Genomic DNA, 21620 nt, shown 5'->3' on the forward strand with positions numbered 1-21620 from the left:
TTTTTCTAGGCTCCAAAATCACTGCAGATTGTGAATGCAGCCATTAAATTAAAAGACACTTACTCCTTGCGAGCAAAGTTATGACCAACCTAGATAGCATATTAAAAAGCAGAGACATTACTTTGTCAACAAAGGTCTGTCTAGTCAAGGCTATGGTTTTTCCAGTGGTCATGTATGGATGTGTAAGTTGGACTATAAAGAAAACTGAGGGCCGAAGAATTGATACTTTTGAACTGTGGTCTTGGATAAGACTCTTGAGAGTCCCTTGGACTGCAAGGAGATCCAGCCAGCCCATCTTAAAAGAGATCAGTCCTGGGTGTTCATTAGTAGGACTGATGTTGAAGCTGAAACTCCAATACTTTGGTCATCTGATGCAAAGAGCTGACTCATTTGAAAAGACCCTGATGCTGGGAAAGGTTGAGGGCAGGAGGAAAAGGGGATGACAGAGGATGGGATGGTTGGATGGCATCACTGACTCAATGGATATGAGTTTGGGTAAACTCCAGGAGTTGGTGATGGACAGAGAGGCCTGGCATGCTGCGGTTCATGGGGTTGCAAAGAGTCAGACACGACTGAGCAACTGAAATGAACTGAACTTACTTTCACCACCAGACACATCCACAACTGAGCACTGTTTCCTCTTTGGTCTAGCCTCTTCATTCTTTCTGGAGTATTTCTCTGCTTTTCCACAGTAGCATACCTAAAGACCTGGGGGCTCATCTTCTGGTATCATCTCTTTTGCCTCTTCATACTTTCATGGGGTTCCTGAGGCAAGAATACTGCAGTGTATTGCCAATTCCTCCTCCACTGGACCACATTCTGTTAGAACTCTCCACCATGACCCATTAATCTTGGGTGGCCCTACACCACATGCCTCATATCTTCATTGAGTTACACAAGGCTGTGATCCATGAAATCATTTTGGTTAGCTTTCTGTGATTGTGGATTTTGTTCTAAATGCTGTGAGAATGTTGTTTTTGCTTCTTCTGTCTGCCCTTTGATGGATGAAGAAAAGAGGCTCTGCCAAGCTTCCTGATGGGAATGAGACTTCTTTTAAGCCAGCATAAGTCCTAAGTGAGAAGCTCTGGCTACTGGGTGAAAGCTTTAACATCTAAGTAAATTTTTTAATGGCTATATCAATTTATAAGTAATAAATATATATCAGAAATTTGGCAATTAGGGTAGACAAAGGTTTTTCAGAAAGGGCACAGAAAGCAATAAAAACTATCAATAAATTATAATTCATCAAAGTGGAAAACTTCTTCACAAAATACATCAGTTTAAAAAAATGAATGGGCTAGGCACAAAGTAGGAGAAATATTCACAAAACATATCTGACAAAGGACTAGTATCCAGGATGTATAAAAGAACTCTCTCAACTTAAAAATAAGACAAATATTCAAATATTAAAGTGAGCAAAGAGATTGAACAGACATTTCACAAAGGAATACAGATGTGCTTAATGAACACATGAAAAGATGCTGAACATTATTGGGTAAATATACATTAAAATTGAACATGATGAAATACCACTACACACACACTAGAATAGTTAAAAGGAAAAAGATTTACAAAACCAGGTGTGGGGGTGGATGGGCAGAATGCTCTGGCATTTTGGTGGGAGTAAATAATGGTATAAAAACTTGGAAAACTGTCTGAAACTTTTTTATAAAATTAAATGTTTACCTAGCCTATGATCCAGTGATTCCATTCTTAGGTATTTTCACACAGGAAAGCACATGTTCACAAAAGACTTGCACAAGTTTTTTCATAGCATCTTCATTTGTTAATAGCTTCAAACTAGTAACAACTCAAATATCCATCAATAGGAGACTACATAAATAAGTTGTGGTATAGCCATATGACAGATACTATTCACCAATTAAAGGAATAAACTACTGATATATATAACAACATAAACGAATTTCAAAAAAACTTTATGATACGTAAAAGAAGTTTTGCCCCAAAAGAGTGCATTCAGCATGACTCCTTTTATATGAATTTTTAGAACAAGCAAAATTAATTGACATATGGTGAAAAACATTCTAAGAGTGGTTGCTTTTGAGGGTGGGAGTAATGGCAGAAACTGACTTTGAAGAGACATGAGGGAACTTTCTGGAGTGATGGCAATATTCTTTATCTTGATAAGGTTCTTAGTTACACAAGTAAATGCATTTGCTAAGAACTTATTAAATGGTACACTTAAGATCTGTGCATTTTACTGTAATTTTATCTGAAAAAAGAACTATAAATAACTAGCTAATGATAACGCATGCTGAAGGGTTTCAGACTGAAGGTACTAGACATATACAACTTAATGTGAAATGTCTAAAACAATAAGATGCAATAGTAGACAGATAAAAAAATTAATAATGGATAATCACATAATAAAGCAAATACAGCAAAATGTTAGGGGTAGAATCTGGGTAGTGGATACATAGGTATTCACAGTGCAATTTTTTCACCTTTTCTCTATGTATGAAAATTATCATAAAATCTTGAAAAACAAAAATAACCCAACACTGACCATAATGTGCCAATTTCCAAAATATCTTCTGCTATTATTAAAAGTCAAAAAAAAAAAAAAAAGTAAAAAGGGCCATCTTGCTGTTTCTTTCCACTAGTAAATGGCCTGAGGTCAGTTCACAGTCAAAATCTATTTTTTCCCCCTATATTTGGTCATATGGTTTTTGACAGAGGTAACTGGTTCTAGTATTTTTCCATGCAGCACCTATTTTCAACTATTCCTGTGGATATGCTCTTTAATATCAGTATCTTGTGACACCATCCAATTATGCATGTCAAAGGTGAAATATGGTTTTCACTACTGTGGTCTTGCTAACAAAGAAGGCATAATTATTAATAAACTCACTATAAAACCAAAGCAGATTTTAACTAAATTCATTTTGGTGTTTGCATGGTTTTAAATATGATTTATAATACCCTAAAGAGAGAGCGAAAGACTTGAAGTATCAAAATTAATATGACAAAAAGAAAAATAAAAAATAAAAACATTATAATATGCACTCTAGAACAATTCCGCAACAGAAATAGTAATAATTAAAGCTTACCAAATACTTTCTTAAATTTTATTTTTAAAGATACAGTTTCAGAATTCTGACAATGAAATTCAAATTATAAAATACTACTTCTATACTCTTTAAAACTGTTTCTGTAATGAATAACAAGGATAGGTTACTGGTTTTGTTTTTAAAACTCACAGATACAATTTATTTTAAGGATAAAGGGAGAACTTCCTGACTGACAAAAAAACAGGAATGGAACATTTTCTGCCAACCTGGTGTCACAACTGTCTCTGTACATCAAGTAAAGGAAAAAGTAGTTTATGATGAAGGATGATGTTTATCTTTATTGCCAGGAACACTATTTTATATGATGAAAAGACTTCCTTAAAATTAGAGTCTCTGTGAAACTGGAGAGTGAGTATTCATAGCATTTAGACAGCAAACATAAAACTATTATCAATAGCCCTCTCAAGTTTCATGAAGGAAAAGTGACTCACAGTTTTCATCTAGAATAGTAAAAATCACAAATGGACATTTTTATTTTCAAAGACATAAAAGCCCAAATATTACAATACTGAGGTACAGCTTGGCACTGTGTGAAATGTTGACTTTACAATCATAGAAAACATGTTTCAATCTTTCTAAAGGTTCACAAATCTTACTCAAAGTACCACCTAAGTTTTTCCAGACACAGAAAGGAAATGAGTTATACAACTGTCTCCATTAACACCAACCAATAAAACAACAAAAGAAAAAATAGTATTAAAAGTTATTAATAAGACTTCTCTTCATTTACATAGTGTTTAATGTTAAAGCAACATTATTTTGTTTAATGCCTACTAACAGAAAAGAAAAACACTACAGGTGGAAATAAAGTAATAGAAGGCTGAGGATTAAATCTATTAATTAGAGAATATTAATTAAATCCCAACAATCTTTTCTCCTTTGCATCATAGTTACAAATCAGTATTGAATATTTAACAACAGCCATAGTTACATGATGCTAAATTACATCATGTATTGGGAAATGGCATCTCTCAGTTCAGTTCAGTTCAGTCACTCAGTCGTGTCCGACTCTTTGCGACCCCATGAATCGCAGCACGCCAGGCCTCCCTGTCCATCACCAACTCCTGGAGTTCACCCAGACTCACATCCATCGAGTCAGTGATGCCATCCAGCCATCTTATCCTCTGTCGTCCCTTTCTCCTCCTGCCCCCAATCCCTCCCAGCATCAGAGTCTTTTCCAGTGAGTCAAATTTTCGCATGAGGTAGCCAAAGTACTGGAGTCTCAACTTCAGCATCATTCCTTCCAAAGAAATCCCAGGGCTGATCTCCTTCAGAATGGACTGGTTGGATCTCCTTGCAGTCCAAGGGACTCTCAAGTGTCTTCTCCAACAACACAGTTCAAGGGCGTCAGTTCTTCGGCACTCAGCCTTCTTCACAGTCCAACTCTCACATCCATACATGACCACAGGAAAAACCATAGCCTTGACTAGACGGACTTCTGTTGGCAAAGTAATGTCTCTGCTTTTGAATATGCTATCTAGGTTGGTCATAACTTTCCTTCCAACAAGTAAGTGTCTTTTAATTTCATGGCTGCAGTCACCATCTGCAGTGATTTTGGAGCCAAGAAAAATAAAGTCTGACACTGTTTCCACTCTTTCCCCATCTATTTCCCATGAAGTGATGGGACCAGATGCCATGATCTTCGTTTTCTCAATGTTGAGCTTTAAGCCAACTTTTTCACTCTCCATTTTCACTTTCATCAAGAGGCTTTTGAGTTTCTCTTCACTTTCTGCCATAAGGGTGGTGTCATCTGCATATCTGAGGTTATTGATATTTCTCCCGGCAATCTTGATTCCAGCTTGTGTTTCTTCCAGTCCAAACAGGTACAAAAACACTGACAAAGGATAGAGTTACTGATATACAGGCACATTCATCTGGGAATCATTTTTTTTTATTAAGAAACCGAGCAGTTGAAATGTTTTCAGGCAGGTAGCAGATGGGGTCCAAACCTGCTCAAAAGAGGAGCAGAATAACTCAAAAAACCCCTATTCTATATTCCCTGATCCTAAATTCTTTTTCCTGGGATAGTAACCTTCCACTGACAGCATTTTTCATTTTCAAAACTGTTTTCACATGGATTCTTCCAGCAATCTTGTGAGGCAGATCAGGTGTTATTTTATAGATGAAGAACCTGAGAACTGTCTATGTAGAGATTAAGTCCATTCAGGGCCATACTGCTACAACTGGCAGGAGTGCCACTGAAACTTGGCCTTCCAAACTCTAATCCTATCCACTGCAACATAAACAATCCCAAACTTCTAAGCTGGCCTAGCATCAATGAGAACATAGGATATTATAATGGTAGCTGTGGTTCAATGAAGCCAAACACTTAGATATCAAACAGCATCTGGACCCAATTACTAAATTCACCTTTTCCAAACTGTATCCCATCAATAAAATCTACTGTTAACAGGCATACCAAAAAGTTGCAATGACACAATAAATTTAGAAAATGCTAGATGTGAGAAAGTAAAACCACCAGAAAATGGTTTAAGACAAGTTCCTCAGCACCATTAAATATGTTAATACCTGTTCTTTCCAAGAAGGAATAATTTCAGTTAACTAGTGAGCATTTTTTAAGAAACAGCATGTGGTTCAACAAAACATATTTTGAGAAATGCTGGTTTAAATCATGTTAAGGGGAAAAAGAAAAATAGGATACTTGATATGTTGAGCTTATCATTTTCAATTCACTATCTCATTTAATCTTCATAAGAATCCTGACAGACTGGTGCTATAATTATCAGCATTTTAAAATTAGAAGGAAATAATAACAACCATGAAGATCAGTGTCTTGTTTTACTCATATAGCTAGGAAATGGCAAAGCCTGCACCTAATTAAGCCTAGCACTTAAGGCCCCTAAGCCTATGCTCTTTCCATTATCATAACACTGTCTGCTATAATAAACAGTATTGGAACATTTAAAGTTATAAACATAAGCACAAAATACAAATCTCGGAATCTGATATAAATAAAGGCAATGGGATATATTTAAAGACACTAGATGGGATGAAGTCTAATTTTTGTTTCACTTCTCCAACTCATTTGTCTAATGAAAATTGAATAATAATTTCATGACTACATCTACTCCAATGCCAAACCTGGAAGGATTATTCATTTCTAGGATCCAAAATACAATCAATTTTATTACATATCTCATATTGAATGTGCACACATAAAATCAAAACATGCTTGCTCCTTGGAAGAAAAACTTTGACAAACCTAGACAGAGTATTTAAACAGAGACATCACTATGTTAACAAAGGTCCATATAGTCAAAGCTATAGTTTTTCCAGTAGTCACATACGGATGTGAGAGTTGGACCATAAAGAAGGCTGAGCACTGAAGATTGATGCTTTTGAAGTGTGCTGCTAGAGAAGATTTGAGAGTCCCTTGGACAGCAAGGAGATCAAACCAGTCAATCATAAAGGAAATAAACCCTAAATATTCCCTGGAAGGACTGATGCTGAAGGTGAAGCTCCAATACTTTGACCACCTGATGCAAATAACTGACTCTCTGGAAAAGACCCTGATGCTGGGAAATATTGAAGGCAGAAGTAGAAGGGGGTGACAGAGGATGAGATGGTTGGATGGCATCATCAACTCAATGGACATTGAGTTTGAGCAAACTTCAGGAGATATGAAGGGCAGGGAAACCTGGCATGCTACAGCCCATGGGGTCAAAAAGAGTCAGACATGACTGAGTGACTGAACAACAACAAACAACATATTAATGTGTACAGATACCTTTCTCTATATGCTAGGAGTAGGAAAATAATAGTGTGGCAGGTCTACTTATATCAATTTGCACACTGAAAGAGGCACTATTCTATTTAATTTTGGCTGGAGTATTACAAAGAACCATGACAACTTTCTGTCTTCCTGTTTGACAAATAACAGAACAGGCTAGGGAATATAACAGACTTACCCCTATACAAATGCTCACTTACTAAAAGCCCCACATACTTGTTGGGGCTTTCCAGGTGGCTCAGTGGTAAAGAATCCGCCTGCCAATGCAGGTGACACAGGAGATGCAGGTTCAATTCCTGGGTCAGCAAGATCCCTTTGAGGAGGAAATGGCAACCTATTCCAGTATTCTTGCCTGGAAAATTCCATGGACAGAGGAGCCTGGCGAGCTACATTCTATGGAGTCACAAAGAGTTGAACATGACTGAGTGACTGAGCACACACACAGAAGACAGAATTGGGATTCCCTGGTGGCTCAGTGGTGAAGAATCCCTCTGCACTAGAGGAGACATGGGTTATTCAAGTTCAATCCTTGGTTGGGAACATCCCTTAGAGGAGGAAATGGCAACCTACTCCAGTATTCTTGCCTAGAAAATTCCATCGACAGAGAAGCCTGATGGGCTACAGTCCACGGGGCTGCAAAGAGTCAGATATGACTGAGCAACTGAGCACAGATGCACACACTACATATTTGATACACAAGAAAGTTACGCTCCTTTCACTATACCCTCATCCTAAGATCAAGGAAGGTCAGTCTCTTTGACAGAGTATACAGGTGAAATTCTAATGTGAGAGAGAAATACCAAGCCCTTACTTGATTTTTAGAGTCCTATATAGCTACAGAATGCTCCTTTGGCAATCAGATCAATCTACCAGAATGAAATGGCATGGTGCGTTTCCAGTCATTAGGGCTGGAGAAGAGACCTTCCTATGTTTAGAGTTACTAGTCATTCCACATTATTTCACCCATTCAAATCCATTTTTGACAACCAAGCCAGGTAGATGAGTGGGTAATGTACAAAGGTTGTCCTATCATCTATTCCTACTGACTCAATTATTACCAATAACTCTCAAATTGCTCTTTCCAATCTGGGCCCTTTGAGGAGAGCTCTAGACTCACACAATACTGAAGACAGGTATCATGAGTCACTTAGTTTATTGGACATCTCCATCCACTAAATATTCCAGATAAACTTTAATCTCTACATGTCCAAAAGACAAATTTATTATCTGTCCCAAACCCCCAGTTTGGTTTTCCCTCTTGGTTTCCCCATTTCAATAAATACCAACACCATTCTTACAGCTGCCAATGCTAGAAAACCTTGAACTCTCTCATCATCCCTCTCTCATTTTTCAATTCTAATTTCTCAAACCCCTTCTACCTTTGCCATCCTTACCAATATACCTTATTTCACATCCTCTCTCTTATTTGCTCTTTTTTTTTTTTTTTAAGTAGCCTCCTCAAAGGTTTCCCTGAGTCTAGTTACTCCCCTTCCAACCTCAACTCCACATTACTGCCATTGTGATCAGGTCTTGGCAGACCACATTATGTCATTCCCTAGCATAAAGATGTTTAATGGCTTACTAATGCCTCTAGAGTAATGTCTAAAATCTTAGCATCACTCTAAGACCCTTCAAAACTTCAGTTCAGTTCAGGTCAATCACTCAGTCGTGTCCGACTCTTTGCAACCCCATGAACCACAGCACGCCATGCCTCCCTGTCCATCACCAACTCCCGGAGTTTACCCCAACTCATGTCCATTGAGTCGGTGATTCCATTCAACCATCCCATCCTCTGTCATCCCCTTCTCCTCCTGCCCTCAACCTTTACCAGCATCAGGGTCTTTTCAAATGAGTCAGCTCTTCACATAAGGTGGCCAAAGTCAAAACTTACTTCCAACTTAATTCTCCAGCTTTATCTCTGGACATCATTCTTCTCTGTCATGCAACAGCCACACCCACGCAGTCAACATTGCCTGAGTGACTCAAGTGTCTGCATGTCTCTCTGCTTTTATTAATATTATTACCTATATCCAATGCTTTTCTTGTGTGAAGTTGCTCAGTTGTGTCTGACTCTTTGCAGCAACATGGACTCTAGCCTGCCAGGCTCTGCTGTCCCTGAGATTTTCCAGGTTTCCATTTCCTTCTCCAGGGGATCTCTTCCTGAACCCAGGTCTCCAGCACTGCAGGCAGACTCTTTACAGTCTAAGCCACCAGGGAAGCCCATATGGGAACTAGTCAAACCAGTCAGAGCTATTCAAATCTAGTATCATTTTCACTGTGAAGTCTTCAGCTCTCCAATACATAATCAGAACTGATCTCTGTATTTCAAGAGTTCTGCATATACTTCTGTAAGAGCTGTCATATTGTCTTTTTATGTGGAAAAAACACACATTTATTTACAGGTATAACTCATGCATTGATAACAAAGAGGCAGTAATATGATCGCTTCATGATTGCCCAGTATAACCAACAGAGTTGCTTCACTGTAGCCTAGCCTATACACTAATGAATGAATCATTATACAATTTTTATCTATCATATTGTCTTGTCATTAAATTGCATGAGTGTTTCCTCTGACTAAACCAGGAGAAACTTAAGGACAACAGCAGCAGTTTGGTCAACTTGGAACCTTTAATGCTAAGAGAATTAAATGTACTGCTATTAACCAAAGGCTTCAGGATCAGATGGACCCGGGTTCAAATTCCAACTGTGCCTCTTACTAGCTGTGCAACCTCAGCCAATAACCTTACAGTTACTCTTTCAAGCCTCAGTTTATCATTAAAACAGGAATGAAATCATTTAGAGCAATGGCTAGCATACAGTTAGTTATCATCCTCTTCCCCTCTTCTATGCCAAGTGTGGACACAGGAGAACATGTCCACAGGAGTCCCCAGTGCCCTTTTCATTGGCAACTACTATAGTCCAGTGCCAGCCAGGAATAGCTAGGTTTGCTAACAACCCTGGGAATGTAGAACAGAGACAAGAATGCAGACGCTGTTGAGAGAACAGCAAAACTGACAGATCAAAGGACTGAGGATTGCTGACTCCCTCTCCCTTTTCCCCTATCTTCTGTGTCAGAGTAGTCACAGCTCCTAAAATTTAACTCTTGCTTTGTCGTGGAAAGGCAAATCAAACTCCAGTTTCATTTTGGGGGCGGGGGTGGGAGAAGGGAAGTTTGAGAGACAGGAAAAAACTTTGTTTTGTTGCTGTTGATCACTCTGATTCTAGCTATCAAGCTGATTCGTAGTCTTCAAAGTGCCATTTCAAAGTAAAACACACACACACACACACACACACACACACAACAAGGAGGAAGAAAATATAAGAGAAATCTTTTAGAGGAGGATGAATGATAAAGAAATTGCTCAAGACAAAGAAAGTGAGGGGAGGAGGGAAATGCAGTGTAAAAATGCATATGTACATTCAATTATCTTTGCTTGTAGTTTTTCTGGTTTGTGTGAAAGCTATTCTCATTCAAACCCACTGAGTAAAAGAAGTCAAACTTAGTAATACCTAGAGAAATGCAGTTAGTAATACCTAGAGAAATGCTGATATATCATGATTTCTGCAAGGAGCTGTCTCAATCAATCCAGCCAGTTTGAGCACTATGGGCAAAAATCATCCTTGTGCAAGAATTGTCATTTGCAAATGAAGCTCCTGTCATACAGATTTCAGTGACCTAAAGACAAAATGACATTTTTGTTTCAAACCCATAAAAATTCAAGAATTGCTTCCAAGAATTTTTCCCCCGACACACACCACCCTCCAAAACAAAGGCTTAATGTATTCCCAGTGATTCTAAAGTAAAAGTCTTTTAGTGAACTTGCTAAGTAACTGTCAGACCTTCTGGCCACACCTCAACATTTTATATGTATCTCACTGGTCCCACACAGGGACTCTTCAAGGTAGGTTGTACACTAGGCCCATTTTACTGTTGAAGAAAACAACATAAGTCATATAACTAATCAGTGACAGAGTAACAGTGTGAATTGGGTCTCCTGACCATCAAACTCAGAATTTCTTAGTCTTCCAACCCTGCTGCTGCTGCTGAGTCGCTTCAGTCGTGTCCGACTCTATGCGACCCCATAGATGGCAGCCCACAAGGCTCCCCCGTCCCTGGGATTCTCCAGGCAAGAACACTGGAGTGGGTTGCCATTTCCTTCTCCAATGCATGAAAGTGAAAAGTGAAAGTGAAGTCGCTCAGTCGTGTCCGACTCTATGCAACCCCATGGACTGCAGCCTACAAGGTTCCTCCATCCATGGGATTTTCCAGGCAAGAGTACTGGAGTGGGGTGCCATTGCCTTCTCCGCTTCCAACCCTACACACAGCTTATCTTAGTGAAAGAACACAGGCTCTGCAGTCAAAGGAACCTGGCTATAAATCTTGGTTCATTCCTTGAATAGACAAGTGACGTTTGACAAGTGATTTCAATTCTGAATTTGTGTCCTCATCTGCAAAAGGAGAGAATTTATATTTCTTTTAGAGAAATATAATAGGAATTAAATAGCTTAATATTTTCAAAGTATCTAGCAGAGTAATGATTGAGAGTCATTTCCTAGGCAGGTTGATAAGAAGTCTAGGGGTCCCCAAGGAGAGAGGGGTCTGGAATTCTCAAGGAGGAAGAAAGGACAAACTTTTTTTCCCCCTACATTCCTTAGGATTATATAACAATAATGTATCCTGCTTGAGGACAGTCTCTGGAGTAAACCTACTGGCTAATCCTGTTATCTTAAAATGTAAATTATGGGAGTAGGTCTGCTGAGGTCTTTACAACCTCCAGACACTCTTTTGATTCATTGTAATGACTAACTGGAGAGCATATAACTCCATTGCTAACATTACTAAGGAGGTACACTTTCTGTCCCCTTCCGATGCCTATGTCAGAAGCTTTCTCTATCTCCTTTATACTTTAATAAAACTTTATTACACAAAAGCTCTGAGTGATCAAGCCTCATCTCTGGCCCCAGATTGAATTCTTCTCCTCCGGAGGCCAAGAATTCCGGTGTCTTGTCATGGTTCAGCAACCTTTCATGAGCAAATATTCAATAAATGGTAGATATTTTTACATCACACTGTTTGTAACAGCATACACTGAATACTAGATTATGTTAAGCAACTGAAAACTACTTTCACTCATTTAGTGCTGTAAACCTAATGAAATGTCTTTAACATGGTGAAATACAGAGGGGGGAAAGCTAGGGTAACACTTGCTTCTTTGATATATTTTTCTCATCCTACAGGAGACAAAATAAGATTTTCTTCCTTTCATCTGGATATTGGAAGGTAAAGATAAATAAAAATGTTCTTTTAAGTGAGGTTACATTTTCTTTTGTTTCCCTATCCCTTTATGGCAGTCCTAAACCTAAAACCTTTCAAATACGTATCTTTGAGCTACCTTATTCACATATGACCAAGTATTCCAGTGTAAAAGAAAGAGCTATGTTGTTATATTTTTTGTGTTAAACAAAACATAAACAGATCTAACTTTGCACAAGCAAAAACTAAACTAAACTAAAAAGAAAATTCACAATAGGAGTAGCCAGTGAATCAATACTGGTTTCTTCTTTGTCAAGAGCCATAATCACTAAACATCTGAACAGAGTATTTTTGTTTTTCCACAGCATAAACAAGGCATCAGACCATATTTTTCACTCAACTACATGTATGTAAAGTTAATTTCCAGGGCAGAAAAATATCATAAAATTGATTTGCCACACAACTGCGGATGGAATTTCTGAGGTAACTCAATGAGGTACAGTTTTATTAAGCCACACATACATACACACACACAAAAAAAAAGCCTCAAAGAAGAAATCAATTTAACTCTTTATTTAAAAGAAAAATGACATTAGTTCTCAAAGATCTTTATAGTCCCATATCCACAGTATAACAACTAAGAAGTTATTATAACCACTTCCATTTAAGCCACCCTCCTATCACCAAATTTAAATAATCTAAGTAATCCACATTACTCTTATAGCACTGCCCTTTTCTTCTTCATGAGCTGCTGCTGCTGCTGCTAAGTCGCTTCAGTCATGTCCGACTCTGTGCAACCTCATAGACGGCAGCCCACTAGGCTCCTCTGTCCCTAGGATTCTCCAGGCAAGAATACTGGAGTGGGTTGCCACTTCCTTCTCCAATGCATGAAAGTGAAAAGTGAAAGTGAAGTCAATCAGTCGTGCCCGACTTTTAGTGACCCCATGGACTGAAGACTACCAGGCTCCTCAGTCCATGGGATTTTTCCAGGCAAGAATACTGGAGTGGGGTGCCATTTCCTTCTCTTCATGAGCACAGTTATTTCCCCCTACTAGGTTTCCAGGTTACCATGAAGGTAGGCATCAGTCTGTTTTGCTGTTAACTTCTCAACACTGGGGTACCAAAAATACCCATAATCTCATGTGGTTTTAGAACCAGTTTCTAATTGTAATGTATGTATTTCTTCAGTTCAGTTCAGTTCAGTCACTCAGTTGTGTCTGACTCTTTGTGACTCCATAGACTGCAGCACGCCAGGCCTCCCTGTCCACCACCAACTCCCAGAGTTTACTCAAACGCATGTCCATTAAGTTGGTGATGGCCATCTAACCATCTCATCCTCTGTCATCCCCCTCTCCTCCCACCTTCAATTGTTCCCAGAATCAGGGTCTTTTCCAATGACTCAGCTCTTAGCATCATGTGACCAAAGTATTGGAGTTTCAGCTTCAACATCAGTCCTTCCAATGAATATTCAGGACTGATTTCCCTTAGGATGGACTAGTTGGATCTCCTAGCAGTCCAAGGGACTCTCAAGAGTCTTCTCCAACAACACAGTTCAAAAGCATCAATTCTTCAGTGCTCAGCTTTCTTTATAGTCCAACTCTCACATCCATACATGACTAATGGAAAAACCATAGACTTCACTAGATGGATCTTTATTGGCAAAGTAATGTCTCTGCTTTCTAATATACTGTCTAGGTTGGTGATAGCTTTTCTTACAAGGAGCAAGCATCTTTTAATTTCATGGCTGCAGTCACAATCTGCAGTGATTTTGGAACTCAAAAAAATGAAGTCTGCCACTGTTTCCCCATCTATTTGCCATAAAGTGATGGGACTGAATGCCATTATCTTAGTTTACTGAATGTTGAATTTTAAGCCAGCTTTTTCACTCTCCTCTTTCACTTTCATCAAGAGGCACTTTAGTTCTTCTTTGCTTTCTGCCGTAAGGGTGGTGTCATCTGCATATTAAATGTTATTGATATCTCTGCCAGCAATCTTGATTCCAGCTTGTGCTTCATCCAGCCCAGGGTTTCATATGATGTGCTCTGGATATAAGTTAAATAAGCAGGGTGACAATATACAGCCTTGACGTACTCCTTTCCCTATTTGGAACCAGTCTGCTGTTCCATGCCCATTTCTAACTGTTGGTTCCTGACTTGCATACAGATTTCTCAAAAGGCAGGTCAGAGGGTCTGGTATTTCCATCTCTTTCAGAATTTTCCACATTTGTTGTGATCACACAGTCAAAGGCTTTGACATAATTAATAAAGCAGAAGTAGATGTTTTTCTGGAACTCTTTTGCTTTTTCAATGATCCAACGGATGTTGGCAATTTGATCTCTGGTTCCTCTGCCTTTTTTAAATCCAGCGTGAACATCTGGAAGTTCACGGTTCACGTATTGCTGAAGTCTGGCTTGGAGAATTTTGAGCATTACTTTGCTAGTGTGTGAGATGAGTGCAACTGTGCAGTAGTTTGAGCATTCTTCGGCATTGCCTTTCTTTGGGATGGGAATGAAAACTGACCTTTTCCAGTCCTGTGGCCACTGCTGAGTTTTCCAAATTTGCTGGCATACTGAGTGCAGTACTTTCACAGCATCATCTTTTAGGATTTGAAATAGCTCAACTGGAATTCCATCATCTCCACTAAGCTTTGTTCGTAGTGATGCTTCCTAAGGCCCACTTGACTTTGCATTCCAGGATGTCTGGCTCTAGGTGAATGATCATACCATCGTGATTATCTGGGTTGTAAAGATCTTTTTGTAGAGTTCTTTTGTGTATTCTCGCCACCTCTTCTTAAGATCTTCTGCTTCTGTTAGGTCCATACCACTTCTGTCCTTAATTATGTCCATCTTTGCATGAAATGTTCCCTTAGTATCTCTAATTTTCTTAAAGAGATCTCTAGTCTTTCCCATTCTATTGTTTTCCTCTATTTCTTTGCCCTGATCACTGAGGAAGGCTTTCTTATCTCTCTTTGCTATTCTTTGGAACTCTGCATTCAAATGGGTATATCTTTCCTTTTCTCCTTTGCCTTTCACTTCTCTTCTTTTCACAGCTATTTGTAAGGCCTGTTCAGACAACCATTTTGCCTTTTTACATTTCTTTTTTGGGTGATGGTCTTGATCCCTGCCTCCTGTACAGTGTCATGAACCTCCAACCATATTTCTTCAGGCACTCTGTCTATCAGATCTAATCTCTTGAATCTATTTCTCACTTCCACTGTATAATCGTAAGGGATTTGATTCAGGTCATACCTGAATGCTCCAGTGGTTTTCCCTACTTTCTTGAATTTAAGTCTGAATTCGGCAGTAAGAAGCTCATGATCTGAGCCACAGTGAGCTCCCCGTCTTATTTTTGCTGACTATATAGAGCTTCTCCATCTTTAGATGCAAAGAATATAATCAATCTCACTTCGGTATTGACCATCTGGTGTTGTCCATGTGTAGAGTCTTCTCTTCTGTTGTTGGAAGAGGCTGTTTTCTTGAGAAGTAACAATTGTTGACAAATTTTAGTGTCTCCCACCTCAGTGCCAAAACATAAAATGAACAATGATATACAGGAAAAGGTGATGTCAAAATAATATCAAGTCAGTGGTGGAGAAACAGTGAACACAGAAAGTTTCCTTTGACATCATGGTCAGTCATAGATCTACAACTCTCAAGAAACTTCCTGGGATGAATTTTTCTGAAAGTGAAAGTCTCTCAGTCATGTCTGACTTTTGTGACCCCATGGGTATAGTCCATGGAATTCTCTAGGCCAGAATATTGCAGTAGGTAGCCTTTCCCTTCTTCAGACGATCTTCCCAACCTAGGGACTGAACCCAGGTCTCCCACATCGCAGGCAGATACTTTACTTCCCTTGTGACAGCTGAGCCACAAAGGAAGCCCAAGAATACTGGAGTGGGTAGCGTATATTTTCTCCAGCAGATCTTCCCGACCCAGGAATCAAACGGGTCTCCTGCATTGCAGGAGGATTCTTTACCAACTGAGCTATCAGGGAAGCCTTGATACAATTCTATGTGATCTCATTTAGTTTTGATCAACTATTCATCTGTTTAAACTTGTTTTTAATTTGTTTTTTCCCACTATTACCACTACAACATAATATTACTAAAAAATACCCTTAAATGAGAAAAGAACGTGCAAACAGACATGATGATGAGACACTATTACTGCATATTTTCACCTCATCAAAATCAATTAATTTTATCCTTTCACTCATGCATTCATTAATTCTCATAAAACTATCTTTAATTCCACCAGACAGAATGTAACACACCAACGGTGGTCCCTTGGGAATGATATGTGGGCAAACCAACATGTCTATTTTCACGTATATGTGCATGTAATATATAGACATACACATTGCTTGAATTTTTCTGACAAGGATATGTAAATTTATATTATTAAGGGCAAAAAGTTTCTTCAAACAAACAAAACAAAAACGTTTAAACCAGGGACAAAATAATTGTTTAATTCTCTTTATTACAATTCCTAAATAATTCTTAACTAGACACTGTTTCTAAATAAAAAAAAAATTTCATTTGTCAGGCCAAAGACAAATCTAGCCCACAAACTAATAAACATGTATGGTGACATCAGTTTTTAATCACACAAGGTAATACTATTTAGATTAACATACTTCTTTGGTCAAACTAGTAAAGTATAACAATGTTTTCAACTTTGAGGAATAAGAATATGGTCATTACATAAGACTAAAACATCAATAGCTGTATCTGTGACATTCATTTGGGTTGACATCAGGTATCCACTAAATACTTAATAACATGAGGCATAAAGACACTGAATACTCATTTTTAAAAAAGATTCTAAGAAATCATGAATTTAAATTAATGCAGTGAGGTAACATCATCCTTTTCAATTTATTTTGTTTATCTTCTTTTTGTCTGAAGCAGTTATATAGAAAGTAAAGATATATAGGAAACAAAACTAAACAATGATATATCTATTAGAGAAAAAGACTGAGGCTGTGCAGAGGAACAATTACTGGTAGAAATAGATTCTGTTAAAGTATAAACTTTTGGTCTTCTTGCACCCCCTTCAAATAACTTCAAGATTAAAGTAAATCCCAATCTCCACATTTTGAACTGCAAACTGCTTTTCTAAATCACAACATCTATTCTTGAAATTTCACATGTCCAGAGCTCATAAAAATCTACAGTAAATGTTGTTCTCTAAAAAGAACCACAGATTTTACATTTACTTACACAGATAACTGACACACAAAAATACAGCTCCTTCCATTGCAATTTGGCAGAAGTTAACTTGGTTTAAAAATCTCCCTGCAAAATTTATGACAAAAGAGCAATGAAAGAACTATTTTAAATGAGATTAGCTGCTGTTGATAGGAATAATGCTTGGATAGAGTTTATAAATCAACAGAGGTTGTACTTAGGATTTATAATGGGTCATTTCAGAACTATCATCACTTAAATGGTATATAAATGTAAAAAGTAGCAAGCCGTTAAATTACTAAGTTGATCTTCACAAAATCATGGATGAAATCCATAAACATAAAAAAACTCAAAGTACATTTTTGCCTGCTGCTGTCTGTAAGAAAAACTATAATCAAGATTAGAAAAGCAATACTACTCAACAGTTCATCATGATGAAATAATCAGATCACATCACTTACTCTGCTGGCTAACTACATAAATCTTCCTGCAAAAAAAAGAAAATTTTACCTAATTCCTTATCATAAAACTTCATTTTGTCAAGGCACAGAAGTTATACAAGCACATTAAAGTCACTGAAATTGTGAATTTTTAAATTAGAGAAAAAGAAAAAGGTTATAAGGTAATTTTGCAAACACGGTAAAAATTTGGAACACTACCTTTCCCCCAAAATATTAGATATTTAAAACCAGAAGCTATATGTATATGGATGCCTACATTTTGTTTATAATGGGAAACTGGAAACAGTCTCAAACACAGCAGTTGTGAACTGAATAAATAAATTGCAGTGTTTGATTGAAAAAAATAATACGTATCCCATTACAATTAATTGGAAAACTTTATTTTTGGCAAGTTAAAATGTTGTTCAAGTAAAAACCATAAAAAAGTACATCTTCCCAAGGATGCAAAGATTTTTCAATATCCACAAATCAACCAATGTGATACACACATTGACAAATTGAAGATTAAGAATCATATGAGCATCTAAGTAAATGCAGAAAAAACTTTTTGACAAAATTTAGCATCCATGTTCAATGAAAGCCCTGCAGAAAGTGAACATGGACAGAACATATCTCCACATAATAAAGGCTACACAAACAAACCCACCTAAAATCTATACTCAATAATGAAAAGTTGAAAGCATTTCTTCTAAGATCTAGAACAAGACAAGTATGTCTATTCTCACCATTTTCTTCAACATAGGATTGTAAGTCCTAGCCATAGCAAGCAAACATAGAAAGAGATAAAAGGAATTCAAACTAGAAAAGAAGAAGTAAAACTGTAATCTGTGTGCAGATTACATGATGCTACACACAGAAAAGACTAAAGACACCACTGGGAAACTATTAGAGCTCATCAATGAATTTGGTTAAGCTGTAGAATTCGAAATTAATAAATATAAATCTGCTATATGTCTATACACAAACAATGAACTATCAGAAAGAGAAATCAAAAAGCAATCTATTTACCATCACATAAAAAAAAAAAAAAAAAATACCTAGGAGTAAACCTACCTAATCATCAGAGAAATGCAAGTCAAAATCACAAGATATCACCTCATACCTGTCAGAATGACTGTCATCAAAAAGAACACAAATGATGGAGAGGATGTGGAGAAACAGGAAGCCTCATACACTGTCAGTAAGAATGTAAACTGATACAGCCACTGCAGAAAACACTATGGAGGTTTCTTAATAAATTAAAAAAAGAACTACAGAGAACAAGATGGTGGAGGAGGAGGTGGACATGGAGTACTGCTGCTGCTAAGTCACTTCAGTCGTGTCCGACTCTGTGCGACCCCATAGACAGCAGCCCACCAGGCTCCCCCGTGCCTGGGATTCTCCAGACAAAAACACTGAAGTGGGTTGCCATTTCCTTCTCCAGGACATGGAGTACATCTCTCTTCAAAGATATATCAGGAATAAACCTTCAGACACAGAAGTGCATGCAGAACACCAACTGAGAGCAGAACAGGAGTACCTGATCAGTGGAAAAGAATATACAGAACCACGCAAAACTCGGTAGGATGAAGGAACGAGGGGGAAAAACAGGTGTATTAGTAGTACTGGACCTGCGCTTAGCGTGTGGGGGAACTGAAGGAGGGGTCTGATCCCCACATCGAGGCAATTGTCTGAGTCAGAGGAGAAACATTTAAGGCTGAGAGTGAAACAGCTGATTTCTGGCAGCGTAAATGGAATAAGAATGAAGAGTGTCATTGCTGGAGCAATATATACGCTGGACAGGAACACTGGTCCCCTGGAAGGTAGAGCAGCTGGGAGCTGGAGTTAGCGATTGTGGAGCAATCCCAGGGTGAAGGTTGCTGTTTACTGCAGAGAGATGGATTGAGGGAATGTGAACGAGACTGTGGTGGGAAATGCCTGTGGAAGAAAGAGGCAGCCGTGGAAGCAAGGTGATACTGCTGAGTCACGCGTAGCAGGTGGAGCCACCACCATAGCCTTTCTCTCCCCACATGCCAGCATCCTAGTTGAACAAGAGAGGCTGGCCCATCAAACACCTGACCCACTGAACTACAGAGCAGCACCCCACCCAGGGTGCTCCTTTAAATGACTGATATGCCGAACTACAGAGGAGGACCCCACTAAGAGTGCCCCTTTAATTGCCTGATGTGCTGATCTACAGAGGAGGATCCCAGCCGGGGCGGGGGGGGGGGGGGGGGGGGGGGAGGGGCGCGGGGGGAGTGGCCTCTATGTGCCTGACAGGCCAAACAACTGAGAAGGACCCCAGGCAAGGGAGCCATATAAGTGCCTGAATAAGCGGAGCTACAGAGAAAATGGCCAAAAAAGCCTTCTGATCGCCAGCTACAAGAGGCTCTAAAAAAAGACTCTGACAGGGCCTTAACTCCTGTGGCAGAGGGAGTCCACATCTGTGCACACTTGGTGCCACAAGGGTCCCCACAAGCCAAGCAGCTGCACTACCTTCGTACTCAACTCTCACTGGGGCAAAACTGCCACAGGCAAAAAAAAAGTCTTGTATGTGCACTGGGTGGCTTCAGTCTTGTCTGACTCTATGACCCTGTGGAATATGGCCTGCCAGGTTTCTCTGTCAGGGAGGGGAGTTCTCCAGGCAAGAATACTGGAGCATATTGGCCAATACTGGTTGCCATACCCTTCTAGAGCACTATATTTCCTGCTTTCCTAGCTGCCAACACTCCTGAGTATCTGGTGCTGCCAGACCCCTGGGACCCAAGCAGCTGCACCAATTCTACTCTTGGCCCTCACAAGGGCAAACCCAAGTCCTCCAGGTCACCCTCAAGAGCAAACCCCAAGGGAAGACACACATGTAGAGGTGGAAGTGAAGTGAGTGAAAGTCGATCAGTCATGTCCAACTCTTTGCATCCCCATGAACTATACCTGCCAGACTCCTCTGTCCATGGGATTCTTCAGGCAAGAATACTGGAGTGGGTTGCCATTTCCTTCTCGAAGAGGTGGAAATAAAACCACAATTGAAACCCAGGGGCAGTGTGGCTAAGGAAGAAGGCCCAAAATCTTCCCATAATCTGTACAAGCTGCAGATTAAATCCACACAATCAACTAGGCAGACTCTGTGTCCATGGAATATATAAAAGGACATTGAGAGCTTCCACAAAAGAAAACGTACTAGTTCTGATTACTGTGGACACTGGAGGCAAAACACCTCTGGGCTGCCACCACACATATCCAGAGACCACCACTGTGTTGGAGGGCATCCTAGGGAGGTGAGGTGGACTGTGATTCCTAGAGAGGGCAAAGACCCTGACATCAATGACTCAAGAAAAACCTTTTTTATTCTTATGTTTTAACTTGTTCTGTAGATTCTTTTGGATTTTTTTTCTTTTTTTTCCCCCTTTCCCCCCCCTCTGTTGTAGTTGACGATTTTATTGGTATTAAGAAATCCAAATAAGCTTTAAAGCTTTTTTTTCTATTTTAGACACATTTTTATTGTTCTTATAAAAATCTGCCTCTAATGTTGGGCTTTTGCAGTTCTGTGCAGTTTTCCTTTTTTATTTCTTTTCTTTTTTTTTTTAATTTTAATTTTTTAAATCTATTATTATTTTTTCTACATTTATTTCCTTGTTTACTTTTCCTACTGTTCTTTTCCCTTTGCAGTTAATCTTTAACATATATAAATTTTCTTTATCGACCTCTATTTAACTTTGCATATCTATTCTTTCTTTTCTTTCTCTGCTTTTTTCAAAATACATTTGTTAATTTTATTTTCATTGCTTTATCCCCCAACTGGCACCTTGCTATAGTTTTGTTTTCCAGTTTCTGCTTTAGTTAGTTTTGTTCTGGTAGATATAATTTTTGGTTTCCTTTGTTCACCAGGTCAATCT

The 21620-nt window shown here is 38.7% G+C and overlaps 1 protein-coding gene across 11 annotated transcripts in view; it reads right to left on the reverse strand.

Annotated features, from left to right (window-relative positions):
* The window catches only part of CHM (CHM Rab escort protein), a 249703-nt gene that overhangs the window by 173685 nt on the left and 54398 nt on the right, over positions 1 to 21620 (reverse strand). For 2 of the 11 annotated variants that reach the window (XM_086387484.1, XM_086387483.1), the window contains exon 3: positions 10381 to 10522. The exons of the other annotated variants lie outside the window; for them this stretch is intronic. In XM_086387484.1, the coding sequence (XP_086243610.1) occupies positions 10381 to 10403 (23 nt within the window). In that variant the 5' untranslated portion in view covers positions 10404 to 10522. The remainder of the gene's footprint in view (positions 1 to 10380; positions 10523 to 21620) is intronic. 11 annotated transcript variants of the gene reach the window in all.

The sequence above is a fragment of the Bos grunniens genome, chromosome X (genome assembly GCF_055505025.1).
Source record: "Bos grunniens cultivar Pamir isolate PY7600 chromosome X, Bosgru_T2T1.0, whole genome shotgun sequence".
NCBI classification, from domain to species: Eukaryota; Metazoa; Chordata; class Mammalia; order Artiodactyla; family Bovidae; genus Bos; species Bos grunniens.